The 22,544-nt window shown below is 48.3% G+C and overlaps 1 protein-coding gene and 1 long non-coding RNA gene across 2 annotated transcripts; both read right to left on the bottom strand.

Annotated features, from left to right (window-relative positions):
* Positions 1–9,907: 9,907 nt before the first annotated feature.
* Positions 9,908–10,316, bottom strand: LOC120904419. Its single transcript, XR_005739751.1, has 3 exons — positions 10,225–10,316; positions 9,997–9,999; positions 9,908–9,926 (listed from the first exon to the last, which is right to left on the bottom strand). It is a non-coding gene; the product is annotated as an uncharacterized LOC120904419 (long non-coding RNA).
* Positions 10,317–12,932: 2,616 nt separating this feature from the next.
* LOC120904363 (leucine-rich repeat-containing protein 15-like) lies at positions 12,933–14,650 on the bottom strand. The gene is made up of 2 exons (XM_040314282.1): positions 14,578–14,650; positions 12,933–14,484 (listed from the first exon to the last, which is right to left on the bottom strand). The coding sequence occupies exon 2, from the start codon at positions 14,418–14,420 to the stop codon at positions 13,218–13,220; it is 1,203 nt and encodes a 400-aa protein (XP_040170216.1). The 5' UTR covers positions 14,421–14,484; positions 14,578–14,650; the 3' UTR covers positions 12,933–13,217.
* Positions 14,651–22,544: the final 7,894 nt, after the last annotated feature.

Here is a 22,544-nt window from a genome sequence, read left to right as displayed (position 1 = left end):
GGACAAAACACGAAAGAGAGACGAGTTAGAGAGAGTATAGTTAAATGAAATAGGAGAAAGAGAATGAGAGAAAGAAATAACAGAACATTTATCAGGGCACAAGCGAAGTAAGTTGGATGAACACCAATGAACAAATGCATTAAGGTAATGCTGAAGACTCATACAATCAGAAGAAGAGGACACAGGTAAAAAGATTTTGATATCATCCGCATAAAGGAGATGACCATCAGGAGGTAAAACATTACAGACATCATTGATGAACAAAGAAAACAGAAGTGGACTTAGCACACAACCCTGAGGGACACCTGACGTACAAAAAAACTCCTCAGATAAGTACGACCCGGTTTTAACCCTGCAAGATCGATTACTTAAGTATGAGGACAGCCAGCTAATAATGTCATCACCAAAACCAAGTTTAGATAGTTTAGCTAATAGTAAAGAGTGGGGCAAACTATCAAATGCAGCATGAAAGTCAGTGTATATTGCATCAAGTTGGGTACATGCCTCAAAAGATCTGAAAATATTGGTAACAAAAGACATGAGATTAGTAGAAGTAGATCTACCAGGCATAAACCCATGCTGTTTAGGGCTAATAACGGAACTACAACTATGAAGTATGGTTGGAAAGATACATAGCTCAAAAGTTTTGGCTGTGGCACATGTTTGAGTTATCCCACGATAATTAGAGACAATGCTACGGCATCCCTTTTTGTGTACCGGAAAAAGCCAACAGGATTTCCAAAGAGCAGGAAAGACCCCGAGAGAAAGTGAAAGGTTGAAAATTTTAGCAAGGTGTGGAGCAAGCACGTCCTTACAGTTTATTAAAACTGAGGCAGGAATGCCATCTGGACCAGGAGTAAAAGAACGTTTCAACCCAAATAACACCTGTACAACTGTTTCAGAGCTAACCGAAATATCGGAGAGATTAATTAAGTTCTCTGGCGTGTAGAGTAGCCCACCCTCAATAAGGTTAGCGTCACTAACCGGTGGCTCAAACATTTGGGAAAAATGTGCAGAGAATAGCTCACAGATCTCAACAGGCGTAGAGGCAGTTCGAGAATCAAGTACCATTTCATTAGGTAACGTATTGCACCCTCTTCGAATCCTAACAAATTGCCAGAAGGATGCTGGATCAGAATGGAAACGCGATTGCAGTCTACTCGAATAGGCCTCAAAACGAGCCCTGTTGTATAGTCGATGCGCAGAGGCAGCGTACTTAAATAAACGAAAGTTGAATGCAGATCGGTTCAGACGATACCTCCTAAGATATTTCATTCTATCCTTTTGCAGGTTGCGAAGAGTACGATTGGACCAGGGAGGATTAGGAGGGGAACGAAAAATAGGTGTACATGAAAGGAGTGCAGAGGTTAACAAAGCATTAAACGATTGGACAGCCTCGTCGACCGATGTACATTGATAAAAAAAAGACCAGTCGGAACGAGATAGAATTGAGTTAAGTTTACGATAGTCTGTAAGCCGAAAATTATAACGAACACTCAATGAATTAGGAGCAGAAGGCAATTCATTCCTAACCCTACTAGCCCTAAATAAAGAAGACGGTAACGCAATTTCCAGAGCAGGATGATGGGCATCCTGGGGCAGGAGCAGTGACGAAGCAGGATACACAGAAGAACAAGCAGCAGCAGCAGAGTTAGAGAGCACCAGGTCCAGATAATGATTTGAATGGTTATGCACCCCGTTCAGCTGATAGAGTTCATGCAAATTTAACACATCCAAAAAGCAGGAACTGGATGAATTCAAAGAGATATGAGGCACATAATGTCTCATAGGTAAAGATGAATCAGACCTTACTGCGGCTGCAGGCGACCACCCTAACGCCGGTTGATTGAAGTCGCCAAGAAGGATAAGATGATCATTCGGTTTCATATGCATGTAGGCATCGCTGATGAAAGCAGAAAGGGATTCGAAATAGTTGCGGTCGCTGCTCAAATACGGTGGCACATAAACAATCCCCACATAAAGACGAAACTTAGGAAAAGAAACACGAATACATAAAGCTTCAAGCGTAGGTTGATTCATGTTAAGTGCCACAGACGGATAACGACTGGAACATGCAAGCAGCACACCACCCCCACGCGATCGTTCATTGTTTAACCTGCTGCGATCGCAACGGTATATATTGTAGGCATCACTATCAAGGACCATGTTGGATGGAATCGATTCATTTAACCAGGTTTCAGTAAGGGCAAGCATTTCAAACCCTGATTCATTCGCAGAAAGGCGCAATTCATTATATTTGGTGCGAAGGCTACGAACATTTTGGTAATAGATCACGAAGGGGTCTATTAATTGTGAGCTATCCGTTTGGCAAACGGGCTGATCTGTGGTGAGCGATTCGTGTTGCTGAGATTGTTCTGTGATTGAAGCCCCACCCCCGGTGATAACTGAGGGGGTGTGGGAGGAAACTCCGGTTGGATAGCCTCTAGGATCTCGGTCATCTGGGATAGTGATTGATTCCCGCGCTGTGGGGATGGCGATCGATGATCCAAAAAATGATCCGGATGAGCGGTGCTTTTTGGCGCAGCTGAAGAGCAATTTGAACTGCTTGAACGATGCGAAGTAAGCGCAGAAGGGTCAAATCGGGCCCTTTCATGTATACGTTGCTTTGGAAGGCCACGATCAACAAACTCACGAACAGTAAGTGAAACTGGCCAAATAGTAGATTGAAGCGCCAGATCCTTAAGTGATTTAGAAATACTCACTTTAAACGATATAAAGGACATCAAATCAAGGTTTGCACCCTTTTTCGTGAGACGGTAAACATCTATGTTGTCGGTTGGCAGCACAGCTTTAAGCCACACACGCATATCATCAGCGGAGACATGCGATTTGATGTTCGTGAAGTATAACCATACTTTTTCTGCTATGCCAGTGTTCGTGGTATCATGGTTCAAAACAGGATCAGAAGATGATTTTGTATTTGTTCGGCAGTGCCCAGCACTAATATCACTAGTCACCTTAGTACGATGAGTGTAGTGGTTGCAGCTATCAGAAGCTTCCACAGTGTTGGTATCGTTCGCTGCTTGTTGGATATCTGCAGTGAGCTCCATTGAGTTGGTAAATGTACGGCGAGTGGATGCTGTTTTAGTCGTTCTGGTATTAGTGGCGTTGAGTGACGATGCATTAGTGGACGTGTGTGTTCGCGATGCGTGAGAAACAGACGGCTTAGCTAATATGGGTGTTAGCTTATCAGCGAGAGCGAGGATCTCAGCAAGCAAATCGCTCTTGATAGCCGATCTAAGAGAAGAGAGAGATGAGTCAATCGTGGTGAGAATATCTGCTTTCACCAACTCGAGTAGGGCTGCTATCTCACTTGTGAGAAGTGAGTTTGTGCCATTGCGAAACTCGTTACAATTTTTACACAACCACAACAATTGATTATTCCGCCCAAGCTCACAAGTAGAATCACGGGACAAACCCGTGCAATGGGTATTGTAGAAATTTGCGACCTAATATTGACGGTTTCTTTAACAACGCACTAGTGATAAATAAAAGTCTCGCGTTAATCTCGCTCCTTGCCTTAATCCGGCAAAAGTATTTATTTTACTCTAGCGCACACGCGCGTTAAAAAATCCCGTGCTCTTTCTCCCGATTATTGATCGCAACTGGCCACTTCTTCTTGCAGTGCCACTCGCTCTCATTCGCTCAATATTCGGGAGCGGCTTAAACCTGGCTGATCGTGGTGGTCTAGTTCGGCTGTCACAACTGCTTTGGCAATACTCCCCCCAGTACACAAGCCGTTGCGTACGGTTTGTTTACTAAAAGAACAAAGACCAAAGCAGTTTCTTTGCCGTAACTTTCTTCTGTTGTTCTCAAACGGTAGAGAATATCTATCGCGATTTGAAAATATCCACGATGACGTGATGGTTTTCGGTCCCCTTAAACAACCGCTACTAGCAACTCGCTTTTTAAAAAAAGTAATTGGTGTCGTCCAGAATCAGCATTGTATGTGACCTATTCAAACTGGTTTCCTTTACGATCTCGATGTTACGAATGTCAATTTGCGTATCGCTCAATGAGTCGAAATAATCGCGCTCATCTTCGCAATATTCGCCGTATGCTTTAGATTTCCTAACGCCAATTGTACCTGTTTCATTTCGTTCACTTTCACTCTCTCTGTAATTTATCTCAGTAATTACGCCTATATCAGATGCACTCTCTTTTACTTCGTTTTCAGAACACTCTATTTCGTTTAAATCACCGTATGCAGATGAAGAGAACGTTTTCTCTCTCGACACGATCAACTTTATTGGCTCCTCAGAGAGCACCTTGCACACTACCTCGTCCGATAGCTCGGGTTTTTGCACCGAATGAACCTTGGCTCTCCCGGTTGCCACCTAACGTGCCTTGCCTCTTCAGGTTCAATCCACGCCGAAATAGCGTGATCCGTGGTGACAGGCAAATCTACCAGCGACTCCATTTTGTCCAGATTTAGCAACATATTTTGACGAGCTATACTCATCGGGAAGCTGCTGGTTGTCTTCGTTGGGTTTGGAGACGATGATGGTTTTGCTCTATCCTCTAACAGCTCACACGTATGCCACGTCATCTTCCTGGATTGTAGACTAATTGTACTGCTACTCTTGATCCGAGTTTAGATACGTTGTGTTGCTCTTAATCCGAGCTTATGCTCAACACAATAAACACAGGGGATTTTTTTTAATGTAGAAATTTGCGACCTAATATTGACGGTTTCTTTAACAACGCACTAGTGATAAATAAAAGTCTCGCGTTAATCTCGCTCCTTGCCTTAATCCGGCAAAAGTATTTATTTTACTCTAGCGCACACGCGCGTTAAAAAATCCCGTGCTCTTTCTCCCGATTATTGATCGCAACTGGCCACTTCTTCTTGCAGTGCCACTCGCTCTCATTCGCTCAATATTCGGGAGCGGCTTAAACCTGGCTGATCGTGGTGGTCTAGTTCGGCTGTCACAACTGCTTTGGCAATAGGTATGATGCTTGGAACCACACACACCGGCGCAGGACACCGAATTTGCACTATCGGTGGGTGCATTGCATTGCACTGCATAACGAATGACACAGCACAAACTGACGAGTGACAGGAGCAGGAACGAAGCCAAACAATATCTCGGCAAAACTGACGAAATAACAGGAGACTAGGTGCAAGAACTCAAGTGCAACTTGATAACAATCGAAGGCACGCACTAGTCAGTACAAGCAACTCAGCAGCACCAATGTTGCAAATGTTGAAAATCAGGCAGTAACACGGCAAAACAGCATCAAAAATCAGGAGCACAAGGAAGGCACAACCACTCGGTTTGACAGTCGATCTCTCTCTCCCGGGATGACGAAGTTCCGGAAGAGATCCAGCATAAATGGGACGCCTGGATAGAACGACTGCCAGAATTGGAAAGTGTCATCATACCACGTTGCTACCGACAGCTGGCGTCGCTCACCGAATCATCTCTACAGCTACACGTGTTCGTTGATGCGGGTGCAGATGGTTACGCAGCGGTCGCGTACTTCCGTTTTGAGTGCCATGGCCGTATCGAGGTGTCGTTAGTTGGATCCAAAGCTAGAGTGGCACCTCTAAAGTATCTTTTCGTGCCCCGCTTAGAGCTGCAGGCTGCTGTGATGGGTTGCAGAATAGCCTCGTCTATAACTAGTGCTCATCGAGAAACTATTCGTGGAAGCTACTTCTGGCCAGACTCGACTGATGTTATAGACTGGATAAACGCGGGCCACCGTAAGTACTCGATTTTCGTCGCACATAGGGTTGCTGAGGTGCTGGACACGACGAACGTCGACGATTGGCGATGGCTTCCAACTAAACTTAATGTAGCGGGCGAAGCGACCAAATGGACCAACCTGCAGCATCATCTCGCATCCGAACGTTGGTTTAGTGGGCCCGAGTTCCAGCAACTACCTGAAGCTGAATGGAATATACCTCGTCGAGTACCATCGGACACGTCCGAGGAGGTGCGAAAAAAGGATAGGCTGAAGCTGGTCGGCATCCACATAGCGCGTCCGATTTTCGTCGACTACGAGAGATTTTCCCGATGGACGCGGCTGGTCAGGACGATGGCTTACGTATGTCGGTATGTAAACATTGTTACCAAAACTAAATCTCCATCGACAGGTCCGCTTAACCGCGACGAAATCCAGCGGGCTGAAACGGTAATTCTGCGAGACGTTCAGAGGAACGCTTTTACCGATGAATATGCCATACTCTGGAAGGCGAGGGAAAACTCAACAACACCGTCGTGGAAAAGTCCGATTCCCAGAAGCAGTTTGTTGTTCAAACGAAGCTCCTATATGGACGAGGACGGTTTGCTGAGATTGAGTGGAAGGATCGATCGTTGCCGTTACGTGGACCCCGGGAGGAAGCGACCTATTCTGCTACCGAGACGACATCGTGTTACCGAGTTAATCGTTGACGATGTCCATCGTCGGTATAAGCACGGCAGCCAAGAAACTGTAGTGAACGAAGTGAGACAACGCTTTGATATACCGGCTCTCCGATCTGTGTGTAGACACGTACGCCTGCAATGCCGACCATGCACATTGTTATACGCAAAACCAGCGTCCCCGGAAATGTGCGTATTACCTGCTGCTCGTCTTGCTGCATTCTCTAGGCCCTTTTCATATACGGGCATTGATTATTTCGGTCCGATGGTAATCGTGAACGACCAAAAGACGGAAAAACGGTGGGGTGTTTTGTTCACGTGCTTGACGGTTCGAGCCGTCCACATCGAGCTTGTGCAATCCCTGTCTACGAGTGACTGCTTGATGGCAGTTCGGAGCTTCATGGCACGCCGCGGAACACCAATCGAAATAGTCTCCGATCGTGGAACGAATTTCGTGGGCGCCGATCGTGAATTAAAGGAAGCTGCGGAACGTGTTGATTCGGCGATTTTAAATGAATTCGGATCGCCCGATCCGGTGTGGAAGTTTAACCCCCCCGCAGCCCCACACTTTGGAGGATCATGGGAAAGGATGATCCAATCGGTCAAGAGAATGCTGTCGCGCACCCTCACGGAGAGGCATCCTACGGAAGCGGTCTTGTCGGCAGCATTGATCGAAGTCGAGAACATGCTCAATTCTCGGCCACTTACACACGTTCCATTCGACGGTGAGGATGAGGAACCGTTAACTCCCAACCATTTTTTGTTAGGTTCTTCCGCAGGAATGAAGCCCTTGGTGAAGCCTGATGATTCGCCAGCAGGCTTGAAACAAAACTGGAGAGCTGTACAGGCTATAATGAACGAGCTCTGGAAGAAGTGGATCAAAACCTACCTCCCCACCCTGGTTAGAAGGACGAAATGGTTCGAGTCGTGCAAGCCTATTGAGACCGGAGATGTTGTCTTAATCGTGGACGAAAACAGCCCGCGAAACTGTTGGCCGAGAGGAAGGGTGGAACGCGTAGTCCCATCCAAAGACGGAGTCATTCGTCGGGTCGTCATCAAAACAGCGAAAGGAACGATGCTGGAGATGCCAGTAGCGAAGCTGGTATCGCTGAACGTCGCGCCGAGGGTTATCGTTTGACGACGTCGAAACGCCTGGTGGACTGTCACTTATGGTGACGACGCGATCGTTCGAGGATCGACAAGGAGCGTCCGTATTTTAGCTAGCGACCGCTAGAGGTCTCGGACTGGACGATAAACGTTCGGACTGAACGAAAGGGATCGACCGAGCGTTTGACGGATAGCCGGTGACCGCATGGACTGCGAAATAGGGCTTTCTTTTTGATCCCGGACCTGCGTGGAAGCGGACGAATTTTTAGTTTTTTCACTCTCTCGGCTACTAAAATTTTGTACTGTTAAAGGCAAAATAAAATAATCCTGAATTACTTAAAAAAGCCGTTTTTTGGTAAATTATTTATCTGCAGGCCGGGCGTTGTGCTAACGCGCAACATTATTATTATTATTACTATTATTCTCTACACTAGCGAGTACGGACAATGCCACTGATTACGTTTCATGTTTTTAAATGCCCATAGTTCCGAGTGAAATATTTCACTAGCGTTATTTGCATATGCGTTTCACCGATAAACGATCCCGCTGCGCAAAGCGACGGAAGGCGTAATGGCGTTCTGAGAATTTTATCATGCCTTCCTTTTCTCTCCAACGGCAAATTTGTCAAGCAGCTCGTCGAGCTGCCCGTCCCTGGCTCCGCCTCATACCCCTCGCCTGAGCGCGCTGCCGAAGGTTTGGTGTGTTGGTGCGTCAGACGGCCAATCGCCAATCAGCCGTCGTCCGTGCTTTTTTCCCTCCATAGCGCCATCTCTTTATCGCGTGTGGTCAATGCTCGCGAGCTGTTGTGGCGCCAAAAATGCCGTTAACAAACATTGCGGCGATCAAGTTGCATTTTCACAAATCAAACCAAAAAAGCGCAATGAGTTCAAATGCTGCCACGTAAAAATGACTAAGGAATCGCTAGTTAACGCTGGAGGGTTTGCTGTGCAACGCGCTGAACCCTAATTCGCATTGACACGTTCATCCCGGCGCTGATTTTCATCAACTTTCCGTTCCACCAGCATCAAGAACGCAAGCTGATTGTGAAACCGGCATACTGGAAAGTCCACTGGCAGTCCCTGGGGCCTGCCATCGAACTGAACATTTTAAGCATTAAGCATAACTTTGTTACACTAAGCTTTTGCTTTCAAATGGTTTAGATTACACAGATCTGCTGAGCCGTATGCGCATCGGTGTGAGCCTGCGTGTGTGTGCACAACTGTCGCCAAATGTGTTTTCTTCCGGAATGTTATGATCCATCGGTCAAAGAAAGGAAGGTGCTGATGAAAGGCAGAAAGACGAATTGAGGCACTTGTCAATGGTAACTGATGACCGGGAGGAGGGAGTACTGACACACAGCTGTAGGAAGATTGAACAGTATACTTAAATTTCCAGCGGATGAGGGGGGGGGGGTGGCCATGGGACTCCTACGATCATCGGTCACAGGCCCTAAAATTGTTGTCGCCATGGGGGGAGGGGGAGGTGCAAATGGTTCTCCACGGAGCGGATTGGCTGTTGCGGTGTATGCGTTGATTCATATATGTGCATTGCGGTTGTGTGTTGTTATTGGTGGGTGTTAGCATTTATTAATTTGTGTGTGACCTTGAGACGCTGTGGGAGAGGCTGGATTGTGTGTGAGTTTGCGCGCGCGTGTTTGTGTGTTTGTATGTGTGCGTGCGTTTGGAAACCCCAGAACTATTTGATTCTGATGCGTACATTTTCGATTTTCTGGATTTGTTTATTATGGTGCGCGTATGGTGCTGCACCTGTCCGTCGACAATCAGGTGGCTTGTTGGTTTGGAGTCGGTATCATGACGCCGATTGACCGGCAATGCCTTGGAATGGGTTCGGATCGGTTGGTTCATGTTTTGGTCGAGTGCATTCCGTGCATTTGTCGCGCCACCGCGGGACACCCGGCAGCAACAAAGTCAAGACCAACTCTTCCCCGGGTGTGGACTGATATGCTAAGTTCTTCTTCTTCTTATTATTATTATTATACGGCCTATGCGATCATGCCGGCCTTTTCAGGACTTGAGTACCACGTAGCCGGAGCCGGTGGCTAATCCCTTGCTACGACGGCCGGTTCATACGCGATTAGAACCCACGACGGGCATGCAGATGTGCGGAATGATGGCGGTGCCGCGGGACCGCTCCTATCCAGCGTGCAACTTGCATACTGCCACACTGTCTCCTGCCCGATGCATACGCTGCAGGTAGCGGCGGACCTAACAGTAGGCGGACTAGGCGGTCGCCGATGATTTCTAGGCTGTAGTATGCCGTATGTGTACAAGTGGACAGAGTATTAACGACAAGGGCCCCCGGAAAGATGGTCGTTAGGGCTCCGTGGCAGGAAAACCATTTGCACCTCCCCCCCCCCCCACCCCATGGCGACAACAATTTTAGGGCCTGTGACCGATGATCGTAGGGGTCCTATGGCCACCCCCCCCCCTCCCCCGCCGGCAATATAAGTATACTGTTCCCAACAGCTGTGTGTCAGTACCCCCTCCTCTCTGTCATCAGTTACCATTTAGAGGCGCCTCAACTCGTCATTCCGCCTAGGGATGACCCCGATTCCCCTAATCCGCCACTATCATGCACACCTTCCTTTCTTTGACCGATGGATCATAACATTCCGGAAGAAATTACATTTGGCGACAGTTTTGCATACACACGCACACTCACAACCATGCGCAGGATGCTTAGCATATCTATGTAATCCACAACAAACGAAATCAACAGCTTAGTGTTATGCTTAATGCTTAGCACGTTCAGTTCGATGGCAGGCCCCAGGGACTGCCAGTGGACTTTCCAGTATGCCGGTTTCACAATCAGCTTGCGTTCTTGATGCTGGTGGAATGGAAAGTTGATGAAAATCAGCGCCGGGCTGAACGTGTCAATGCGAATTAGGGTTCTGCGCGTTAGCTAGCGATGGCTTAGTCATTTTTACATTGCAGCAATTGAACTTATTGCGCTTTTTTGGTTTGATTTGTGAAAATACAACTTCATCGCCGCAATGTTTGTTAACGGCATTTTTGGCGCCACAACAGCTCGCGAGCATTGACCACACGCGAGAAAGAGATGGCGCTATGGAGGGAAAAAGCACGGACGACGGCTGATTGGCGATTGGCCGTCTGACGCACCAACACATCCAAACCTTCGGCAGCGCGCTCAGGCGAGGGGTATGAGGCGGAGCCAGGGACGGGCAGCTCGACGAGCTGCTTGACAAATTTGCCGTTGGAGAGAAAAGGAAGGCATGATAAAATTCTCAGAACGCCATTACGCCTTCCGTCGCTTAGCGCAGCGGGCACCGCGTTTATAAGCGGTCGGTTCGCGCTTCCTGTCCTGCGGTTTGTGTATGCTAAGCATTTATTGCATGGTAAGTTTTCTATCTGACCTAATTTTGATTGCTGTTAATGTGATGTTTTTAGCTGGATGGTTTCAGGTAGCAATTAACAATTATGTTAAGGTGGCTTTTTGAGTTGGTTCAACTCTTAAATGATATGTTGTCTGGTTAGCAGTAAATCTGCTACAAAGTATTGAAATAAGGGAGAAATGAAACGCTAGTCAAAATAGCAGCCATACGTTATGCTCAACGCTGGTGATTCACTTCAGGAAGCCAAATATCTTACCATGATTTCGACAACTTTACTTGACAAAAAGAAGAAGCACTGATATGATATCGATCCGAAATAGATGAGAGATTCTATATGATTACAAATATCAAAAAGTTCAATCTTCAATGGAAAAAATGGCTATTAACCTATTTAGTACCTATTAACAAGTTGTCCCTCAAACATGCTGTTGTCGCAGAATTTCCGCGGAGTGATTTCCTAAAGGCCGGGTGACATTATCCGTAATTGCTAGTGTAATTTCGATTTTTACTAACGCATCTGGCGGCGGATAGTAGAAGCTTTTTTGATAACCGAGCGTACGATGCCGGATTACAAAATAAAGTACTAATTACATCGTTTTTCTGTGTGAAAATAGATGCAATGCGTGCAGAACATATGTATCTACCTTTTACAAAACTTTTCTGGTCCCTTTTAAGTGAAAAACATGGAAAAATAACATATTTTCTGAGGCGGCTCCAAATTGTTGAGCAAAATGCTTCGGTCAGCCGCCGAACCAGATGCGCTAATGAAAATAGAAATTACACTAGCGAGTACGGACAATGTCCCCTGGTCTTAAAGAGAAGTTTTAAGGCCGGGGGACACTGCCCGTACTCGCTAGTGTAATTTCGATTTTCACTAGCGCATCTGGCGGCGGCTGGTGGAAGCTTTTTTGGTCATAGAAGGAATGGTCACGCCGGATCTCAAAATTAAGTAGTTTTTCCATCGTTTTTGTCACGAAAATGGAGGCAATGCGTGCAGGACATGTGCATCTACTTTTTACAAAACTTTTTTAGTCGGAATTAATTCAAAAATATGGAAAAATAACATATTTTCTGAAGCGGCTCCAAATTGTTTGGCAAAATGTTTCGGTCAGCCGCCGCCAGATGCGCTAGTGAAAAATGAAATTACACTACATAGTACGATCAATGTAGCCCGGCCTTTAGACTGTTGTTCTGTAAGTTGGTGCAACGTCAGCTGTTAGTGTGCGATATTTCAATAATGCTTTCGATTGTGGATTCTTTGAGGCATTAAAAGTGGCGCTTACAAAACATAAATTAACAGCTGAATGAACCGTCGTTGCAATTGGCCAAGAATTGGTGTATATACGTATCGTTGTACTCCTCTGCCGTTTTCGTCACTTGTCCCTTTCTTCTGCTTACATAGCGCCATCTGTTGTTTGATAGAAGAGTTTCACCCGATTTTGAACTGATCTCAAAACGTCACTTGGTATATCATAATATACCGACTGTCAGCGGAGGCCTCATGGTGTTTCTGTCAACTTACTTACTTACTCAGTTAGTAAAAGTAGTCTTAAGTTTATCTTGCATTGAAGTTTGAGGATCAGGTGCTTTATGTTGTTTACTTGCTTATTTATTCGTTATTCGTTTGCCAGTACAGCCTGTTTGTAATATGGTCTTGTCTTGTTACATATGATGTTAATTTTAATAAGGTTCGAAGTTGATAAGAGATAATTATCAACTGTGAAATGTTATATAATAGCTAGATGATCTTATGTCTTAACAATAGACGGAACAAAAATAAAAATCAATAATCTACTTTGCACGGATTACTAACAAGCAGCATAGTATGCAGATAGTACTATCAATTTGTTGAGATGTAGTTAGTAAGCGTGTTCGCTTGCATTAGTATGTTTAGCACTGCGTGATAGGAATTGGAAGTGTGTATAACTTACGATTGTGATCAAGTTGAGTGAAAAAAGGAAAGATTGAAGGTTTCCTATTCCCTAAAGATTTTCATGATAGCGTTGTAAGAAAGGTTGAGAGTGATCACCAAACTATTAGTATACAACGAAGTCGGGCATATATGGTTTGTTCAATTGTCGAGGTAGAATATAATTGTTTGGTTTTTTTCACATCTGTTCGACTTGGTTGTCACTTTTTTTGTTTATTTCTATAGAAACTTTGAGCCAATCTGCCTCATTTGCCCTATGTTGGTTGTCACTGAGATTGAATGTTTTAAGTGACTCGGCTTGAGACACGATCGCTTTACTATTTTTCATATACAGATTATCCTCGAGATAGCTTCAAAACCGTTCGAGATAGATGTGTAACGGATAAAAAGAAAATGGCAAAAAAATCAATAATTGGATTCAATCATTGTTGTTGATATGGTTGTTAGTTTGGTTAGGGCCAAGGATAAGAATGCGCAGTTGAGTGGTACCCCGCAACAGTGTGTCAGGCAGCATCTTCAATAACTCGTTGTTTTGTAAATTGAGCTCCTTTAAGTTAGGTGAATCACGAAATAGATTCTCCGGAACACTTTGCAGCCGGTTGCCGCTGAGGTCAACTTTGCTTAACTTGGTAGCTCCAATAAAGAGTCCTTCTGGAAGCATGGTTATTTTACAGTTCGATACAGACACATTCTGAAGCATCGTTAGTCCTGCGAACAGTTTATCACCCAGCACCAGTCCGGAACTATGCTGATTGTCTGCATGAAATACCGTAAGCTTGCTGTTATGTTTTAACAGTCCGGTTGGTAGGCCTGTGAACATGTTCCACTCCAGATAGAGGTTTGCAAGGCTAGGCAACCTATCGAACACGTCCTCCCGCAGTGTCATCAGCTGGTTATAGGTTAGGTCTAATGAAGTCAGACTTGGCAGCTCAGCAAACTGTTCGATATGCTCCAACTGATTGTGGTACAACGTCAATGATTCAAGGCTGGGCAAATCGGAAACAAACTCAGCAGATAGGGTGGTCAGGTCATTTTCCATCAACTCGAGCGTGATCAGTTGACTCAGTGGGTGTAACAATGCCTTATTGGTACGATTACCACCGTCACCTTGGCGCAGATCGAGCCACGTTAAGCTGGGCAAGTGCTTGAACAGCTGTGGATTGTCGAGCGGCATGCGGGAGGAATTTTTCATCGACAGTACCTGTAGTTTGGGCAGGCTGGCAAAGAGCTGTGGATCAAGTGATGTTTGGTCGGAAAATTTCGCATTATCGACGAAGAATAACCTTTGGATGGAGGATAGTTCGGTGAGGTTGAGAAATACTGAGAGCAGTTCCACAAGCGATTGATTGCCGACCGGGAGTGGACAGTCCTGATAGGCCAGCTCTTTGAACGCGAAGCTTTGTAGATTGGGAAGATTACGAAGCAGTTCAAAATTGGGTTTCTCGGAACAAGTCACTTCCAGCTGGTGACGGTTTGTATACAGCGTAAGTTGAACATTGAATCCTGGACATGCAGCTACTGATTGGATGCTCGACAGCTTTTTAACGGTGCAACTATTGCCGCTGGCGCATGTCGTCATTAAAACCAGCAGAGACACACGCAACAACCGTTTCGTGATCATTGAAGAAGAAGGAATAACGAGGGAAGAAAGTAAATGGTCACTGTTTCTGCTGTCCGTTGAATAACTACGAAGAAAATATAAGCAATTTGGTTGCTCATTACACACATTTAACTAAACTGTCGATGTCGAACTTTAAACTAATATTTCCAATACGCACCTTCGAAACGATCCGCTCCTATAACTTTGGCATTTACGAATGTCGAATGAAGGTGTAACATACTTTGTACTTGATTTTGTTTGATTATGTCGTGGCGGCTTGAACAATAATGGCTTTTTAGCAATTAAAAATGTTTCGCGCTATTTAAGTGGATTGGTTTTGTTTATGATTAGATCGGCGGTAATTGATTAAAATTGAGATTCTTGTTTCTTTTTTTGTGTTAATTTCTCAACTCTGTGAACAATTTTCTGCTCTTATTCCTATATTGAAGAGGGATGTTGTATATAGTTAAAGAGACCCGATAAGTTCGACGAGTATAAGGTACGAATCGCGTGCAATATGCTTGCAGCGAAGCGAAGGGTTTCTAAGTTATCGTTATTGGTTGATATATGCCGCAAACACAAAAGAGCAAGTGATTATATTGAGTTGCTTAACCGAAATTTGAAATATGGAATATCAAGAAGGTCTGTATAAGTTGAGCAAGAAGGAGATTATGAAAATCGTATTGGAACCAAAGCCAATGGCGGCTGTGAAGATTTGTTTTCTTTATTTTTATAGAGACTTTGAGCCAATTGGCCTCATTCGACAGGCTGAAAAGATAATGTGTAACATATCTGCTATATACACGCTATAAAGTATAGACATATTGCAATGTTTATGTTTATGTTTATTTGTCTATCGATGGACAATAATGCCCTCTCGAACCATTTTAGCAATGTTTTACAATGAGTTCTTTACAGTGGATTACAATAACATAGAACATAAAAATGTGCATAATGGAACCAAATTTAACTGGCCGGAACGTACAGGTTGATGGCAGCCAGTTAGTGATGGGTAAATTCAACAAAAATCCGGAATCGCTTCCGAATGACTCCGCCAAAATTGGAAGCGGTTCCGGAAGGTAGGTGCAAAACTCCGACCTTGGAGCCGTCTGGAGCCGTTCGGAGCCGTTCGGAGCCGTCCGGAGCCGTCCGGAGCCGCTAGTCGGCAGCTGGAGCCGTCCGGAGCCGGCGGAGCCGTTGGAGCCGTCGGAGCCGTCTGGAGCCGTCGGAGCCGTCCGGAGCCGTCCGGAGCCGCTAGTCGGCAGCCGGATCCGTCCGGAGCCGGCGGAGCCGTCGGAGCCGTTGGAGCCGTTGGAACCGTCCGGAGCCGGCGGAGCCGTCGGAGTAGTTGTAATAGTCGGAAGCATTCTGAAGCGCATTAATTTCTCGATATTAGTGATAATTTTATTGTAAAAAACAGCTTACGAGTAAAAAAAGAGTCTTCTTCATTTATTGATATTAAGTTTTTTGTGTGTTTTTTTTTTTCAAAAATAAAGCCAAAAATAATTGTTTGCTCCGTATATATATATATATAGGAAAAAAATGAATCAAATTAGGAGGTCAAGGAGCAATAGAACTATGACGGGAGGTGGGTTTGATAAAATACGAAACAACGTAACGTAATTATGGCAGTTTTGCACGGTTGTTTACATCGACTAACGTGTATGGTTTAGGCCGCACTTGTTTTTTACCGAATAACATGATGGCACATGGACAAGACAAAGAATATACAGTGAACCCTCTCTTATTTGAGAGGCGATGGGACTGTCGAATAAGAGGGGTTTTCAAATTACAGAGGTGGAAAGTGCATGAAAGGTCCATACAAACAAGAAAGAGACAGAACATTTAGTATGCAGCCTTAACTGTTGCTATAGGAAACTGCGAACAGAATCGCTAATTTGAGCATACATCTTTCAATAACCATGGCAACACCATACACAAATAAGAGGGACACAGATTTCAGAGGTTTTCCAAATTAGAGGAACAAAAATGTACTGGAATTCAAGGGACTGTGCAAAATTTTCAAATAGGAGAGGTTTTTCAAATTGGAGAGGTGTCAAATAAGAGAGGGTTCACTGTAACTATCAATCATCCGTCCATCTTTTATGAAAATAAAGATCAATAATAGTTTGATTCCTAATTTTTCCCTAGATATACGGAGCAAACAATTGTTTTTGACTTTATTGTTTAAAAAAATACAAAAAAACTTCAGAGCAATAAATGAAGAAGACTATTTTTTTACTCGTAAGCTGTTTTTTTAAATGAAATCATCGACTACGACGGTTCCGACCGGCTCCGGACGGCTCCTGACCCGTCGGCTCCGGACGGCTCCAACCGGCTCCGTCGGCTCCAACTGCTACGACGGCTCCGACCGGCTCCAGCTGCCGACTAGCGGCTCCGACGGCTCCAACGGCTCCGACGGCTCCGAACGGCTCCAACGATTCCGGACAGCTCCAACGGCTCCAACGGCTCCGGGCAGAATCGACGATTTGAATTTTTCGGAATTGGAGCCGGAGTAGCAATGCTCGGAAGCGATTCCGAGCCGTGGGTGCGATTCCGGTTACACATCACTACAGCCAGTAGTGACGGAGAGTCAATACGGCCGTCGAGAAGTCCCGTTTTTTTTTTTTTAACAATTGCAGGTTTTATTTCATGTATAAACAACGACGTCAAACCTACACTCTTGACGTAGGGCGTCGCCCGCCAGGGATTTGCCGTACGTAATTCCGTCCGTTTGGATGTCGCTATCCCAATTATTTATTAGTTCATTGCGTATTCTTCAACCTTTTTTTTTTCTTTTCCAAGGAACGCTTCCTGAGTCCGCATGACTCCCTCTTCCCTCACCTCAGTCGTTGTAAATTCTACTCTTCTCAACGGCCCGACAGTTCTACTTCACTAGCGGAAGCCTCCTCCGCGGGCGTCCAACGCCGACCTGCAGCCAATGCACGACGGCGTCTCTCATTTTCGCGTCGGTTCCGTCGCGCCCGAATTATATCCGCCTCTGTTCGAGTGGACCGACGACGGCGCGTTGTTGACGGACCCATCTCTTGTACTCGAGCTCTCCACGCTCGCTGCATAAACAGGCGACGTTCATGCCGAGCCCTCACCGTCTCCGGTGAAGGTGGTCTTCCCCTGCTTCTCCGAGGAATTGGAGGGGGAGCCCGGCCTTCGCGCTCCGCCTCTGCTGCCGCCCGCAGTATCTCATCGTCGCGGGCTTCCAGCGCTGCTCTAACGTCTGCCGCCAGACGCACTCGTGCCCGGTCGTCGGCTCTGCCACGACGCCGTCTGTTGCGGGCAGACCGCTGTCGCGAAGCTCGGAACTCGTTTACGCGCCGCGTGACGTCCCTTATCGCGTCGTCCTCCATCTCCTCGCCGAAGAGTGAGGCCACACTTTCGAGCGCGACCTCATCGTCTTCCGCGATAGCCGCCTCCGTTCGCCCGTTGGCGAGCGCTTCCTTGTCGCGCCACAGCTGCTGCAGCACTGTAGTGATGGTCCTCGCTGCTCTTTGAATGCGGTCCCAAGACTCCGCACTCTCCAGCAGCTTCTCAGCGATGTTGTCTTGACGGACTGCCTCGGGTGTCCCCCAGCCCAACAGCTCTCGTCGCGTATCGTCGAAGACTGGGCACTCGAACATGACGTGGGCCACTGACTCGACCGACCCTGCACATCGTGGACACTCCGGGGACGAGGCAAACCCGCAGACGCTCAGGTACTCGCGGAAGAATCCATGTCCGCTGAGCACCTGCGAGAGATGGAAGTCCACCTCTCCATGCCTCCGCCCCATCCACCGATGCACGTCGGGAATCATCCTGTGCGCCCACGTCAAGTAGCGGCTAGCCGATGGTGTTGCCGCCGCACGGTCCCACTCGTCCTGCCACTCGGTCATCGTGGCCGCTCGCTCCGTCGCTCGTGCCTCCTTCCTGCTGGTGTCAGGTTCGGCCAACAGCCTACGGTGGCACCTTGCGTCTTCTTGGATGATAAGGCGGTAGGGTACCAGACCGGCCATCACCACTGCCACCTCGTAGGATACTGAGCGGAAAGAACTCGTCACTCTACGAGCCAACGGCCTCTGGACTTGGGCGAGTTTCCTCCGACACCACTGCAGGTCCGTTGCCTTTGCCCAGATGGGCGAGGCGTAGCGGATGACGGACTCAGCCACTCCAGCCAGCAATCGCCGCTTGGCCATCTGGGGGCCGCTGTGATTCCTCATCACCGAGGTGACAGCCGCCACCGCACGGAGGGCCTTGTCCGCGGCCGCTTCCACATGCGGTCTCCACGATAGCTTCGCTTGAAGCTGGACACCCAGGTAGCGGATCGACCTCCTAGTCATGCAGGTGACCTCGCCGACGCGTACCGGAACCTCCATTCGTCCTCGTCGCAGGCTCGAGATTAAGACCGCCTCGGTCTTGTGGGGGACGAGACTAAGATGGCGTTCCTCGAGCCACCCCATCACCGCGTCGATCGATGTCTCGGCAACCGTCGTCGCCTCCTCTGGTGTGCAGCCCTCGGCCAGGATGGCGATGTCGTCCGCAAAGCCGACTACACTGGCCCCTTCGGGGAGCTGGATACGCAGCACGCCGTCGTACATGACGTTCCACAGAGTCGGGCCAAGGATTGACGCCTGTGGAACGCCTGCCGTTACCCGACGTGACACCGGGCCATCATGGGTATCATACACCAACTCCCTGTCGGTAAAATAGTCGCGGAGAAGGCGTTGCAGCTGCGCTGGGACCCCTTTCTCGCGCAGGGCCATCGCCATCGCCTGCCAACTGGCAGAGTTAAAGGCGTTTTTACGTCCAACGCCATCAAGCAGCGTTTATCCCGCTGGTTCGTCCTGCCGACATCGCGAGTTCGCCTGCATCCACCACCATCTGAATCGCCTGCAAGGTGCTTCGATTTCTCCGGAAGCCGAACTGGTTCTCCGCTAGCTGAGGCGACTCCGGATTCTCGAGATGCTTGTTCAGCCTGTCGAGTATCGTCCGCTCGAAAACCTTCGCTAAATTGTTGATCAGGCAGATCGGGCGACAAGATGACGCGTCACCCGGTGGCTTCCCTGGTTTAGGCAGCAGCACCAACTTTTGCTTTTTCCAGTCGCTTGGAATAACGCCCGTGTCCAGGCATCTCTGGAAGATCCCGACGAAGGACTCTGGATACTTGAGGATGGCAGCCGTAACAGCAGCGTTTGGCACACCATCCAGGCCAGGCGCTTTCCGCGGATGCAGCTCGCTCGCTATCGCCTGTAGCTCCGGGCGACTGATCGGACGGACTGAAGTGTCCCCTTCCGAAGGCTCGACGTCCGGCCACTCTACCGGGGGATGCTCCGGAAACAGCTCCTCCACGATCCGCTGCAGCACCGCTGGGTCACGTTCTCGCGCCGTCCAGCTGCCCCGAAACCGCAGAAGGACCTGCCGGAACCAATGTCCCGTCTCGTCCGCAGCTAAAGCCCGCAGCCACTCGTCGAACTGCTGCGCTTTGCTGGCCTTAATTGCCGCCTTTAAGGCAGCACGCGCCTCCCGGTGCTCCTCCGAAGCCAGCTCGACTGATGTCTCCTCCGAGGCCATGCTCTGCCTTTCTCGGGCCAACCGACAGCGCTCGGTCAGCTCCCCAATGGCTGGGGTCCACCGATAGACGTTGGATTTCTTCCGCTGGGAGTGCCCGATTCTCGCCATGGTAGCATCGCAGGCCTGTGTAAGCGCCCTTCCCAGGCTTGCTGCATCAAATACTCGATCTGCAAAGCGGGTTGCCTCAAGCGCTAGCTCGAAAGTATGGGGGCAAAACTGGCGAGTTCGCCAGCGAGTACCCGCCTCCCGTGCTTCGACGCCTTCCAGCCCCTGAGTGCCCCGTCCGGGCCGCTGGCCAACACGAGACTGCTGCCCGACCGCAAACCGTATATAGCAGTGGTCGCTGTAGGAATAGCAGGCAAGGGTCCTCCAGGAGCTGATGACCTCCGCTGTTTTATCCGGTCGGCAGAGCGATGGACTTGCGAAGGCAACGTCCACCCTGCTGGGCCGAGCCACGCCCTTACCCAGGAACGTCGGCTCAGTACCGCTGTTCAGGACCTCCAATCCGAGGCCCGTCGCCGTCTGTAGGAGTGCCTCACCCTTAAGGTTGGCCCGCTCGCTCCCCCAGGCACTATGCCATGCGTTGAAGTCTCCGGCTAAGACGACACAAGGGTGACCCCTCGCTAGCACCTCCACCCGGTCCATCTGCCGCTCGAAGTCCGGTAGGCCAACCGATGGCGGAATGTAGCAGCAGATAAACACGATACCAGCTACCTCGGCCGCCACAATTCCTGGGATGCTGGATCCTTCGCAGCCCGCCACCGGATGCAGACCTTGCTGCGGTCCTCCCCCGAGCATTGCCCGGCGAAGTGGCCACGTTCCAGGCACCGGAAGCACCGCTTCTCCGCCAGCGACGCTTTCGGGACCTTCCACACGCAGCATGAGGTGTACCCTAGGATTAGGCGCTTCCCGGCCAGATACTCCGCTTCCGACCGAGGCAGAGTGACGCGGGCACGTTTTGTGCCGTCCCGCCGCTCCCACATGTCGATGGTGGCCTCAACATGCTCTTTGCCGTCAGCATTGCCTGACGCAGCTGATCCTCTTCGGCCAGTGAGTCGATGTTAGTGACTGATCCGGAGACGTCACCACCGTAGCCGTCGCCACACCTGCTCGTTGTTGTGGCAGCGGCTGCTGCTGCTGTTGCCGCTGCGATTGCATAGCAACCAGTTGCTCCAGCAGCCCGGAGACCTTCTCTCGCTCCAGGCGCTCCTTACGGTTCTCCTCTCGCAGGTGCATCACCTCCTTGCGATGGTGTTCCTGCATCGTCGCGATGTCTTTCCTGAACTGTTCCGCCTGCTTCATGAGTTGAACTCGGAGAAGAGACAACTCATTCTCCAAGCCCTCGACGAGTCTTTCCATGGACTTTTGTGGCGCCATCGCTGCTGTGGCCATACCAATACCACTTGTACCAGCAGCACCACTCGTGACTGTGGTCTGCCCCTCCGTCGGCTTGGTCCACACTACGATCGGCTTCGCAATCACCGGTGGTCTGGCGTCGATTGATCCCGACCTCGGGCGCAGGATACGATTCGTGGACATGGTGGAAGCCTTTTCGTTGTTCCACTTGTCGTTTCCGATTTTTTTCCACGTACCTCAACTAAAAACCGGAAATTCGAGCATTTTTGAGCTGCTCGAACTCGTCGAATCGACCAAATTCGGGCTGCCGACAACACTCCTCAGCTTCCCCGAATTTTCTGCACAGTTTCCCGAATTTTACGATTTTTTTTAATCGAGCAGTTTTCGAGTAGTAACGGTCGCCCTAAATTTTTCGTCCCTTGGGACCTGCTCCCCGAACAAAAATTTGTCACCTGGGTAGTGGTTGTCACTCAGATGTCACCAAGAGCTAAATAATAGTTTTCACCGCACACCGCATTGCGAAAGACCTATTTAACTTATCCCCTTTTTGTCGCGTTATCGCACCGATTTTCACGCGGTTCCCACTCGTATTGCCCCAATGCACTCTTACAAACGATTTACAGTCCAATTCGAGTCTCTCTAAACGACTTTTACACAAAGAATTTGTACTCTCACTGCGGAGCAAACACACCATGACCTTACCAGATCAGTGTACGTGGCACCTTTCGAGAAGTCCCGTGATGAACGATAACCTGGCTTTTCGTATTCGCTCACTTAGGGTGGGTAGCCCGAGTAGTAAACACCTAGTCCGGTAATCGAGCCTTTGGTTCCATGAGCGAAGTGCAAATCGTGAAATTTTGCGCTGGATTGATTCCAATCGAGCTAATGGACGCGGTGCAGTTGGCCACCAAACGATATTTGCATATTCCATCAACGACCGGATAAGTGAGCAATAGAGCGCCTTGGTGCAAGGTATATCATTAAGCTCGCGAGTCATATTGATAACTAGTCCTAGCATTCTGTTGCTGGTGGCTACTACGTGATCCAGCTGATCCTTAAATGATAGTTTTGTATCGAGCAAAACACCTAGATCCTTAACACATTGTCTTCGCGCCAAGGACTGTCCATCAAGCGCATATTCATACAATGATGGGCAACGAGAACGACTGAAAGTGATGGCTTGACATTTATCTGTGCATAGGGATAAAGCATTACGGTTGCACCAAC

The sequence above is a fragment of the Anopheles arabiensis genome, chromosome 3, assembly GCF_016920715.1.
Source record: "Anopheles arabiensis isolate DONGOLA chromosome 3, AaraD3, whole genome shotgun sequence".
In the NCBI taxonomy this organism is placed as follows: Eukaryota; Metazoa; Arthropoda; class Insecta; order Diptera; family Culicidae; genus Anopheles; species Anopheles arabiensis.
This window is presented reverse-complemented; position numbering and strand designations above follow the sequence as displayed.

Coding starts and splice junctions, on each gene's coding strand:
- LOC120904363 (XM_040314282.1), bottom strand. CDS start 14,420: ATGATCACGAAACGGTTGTTGCGTGTGTCTCTGCTGGTTTTAATGACG.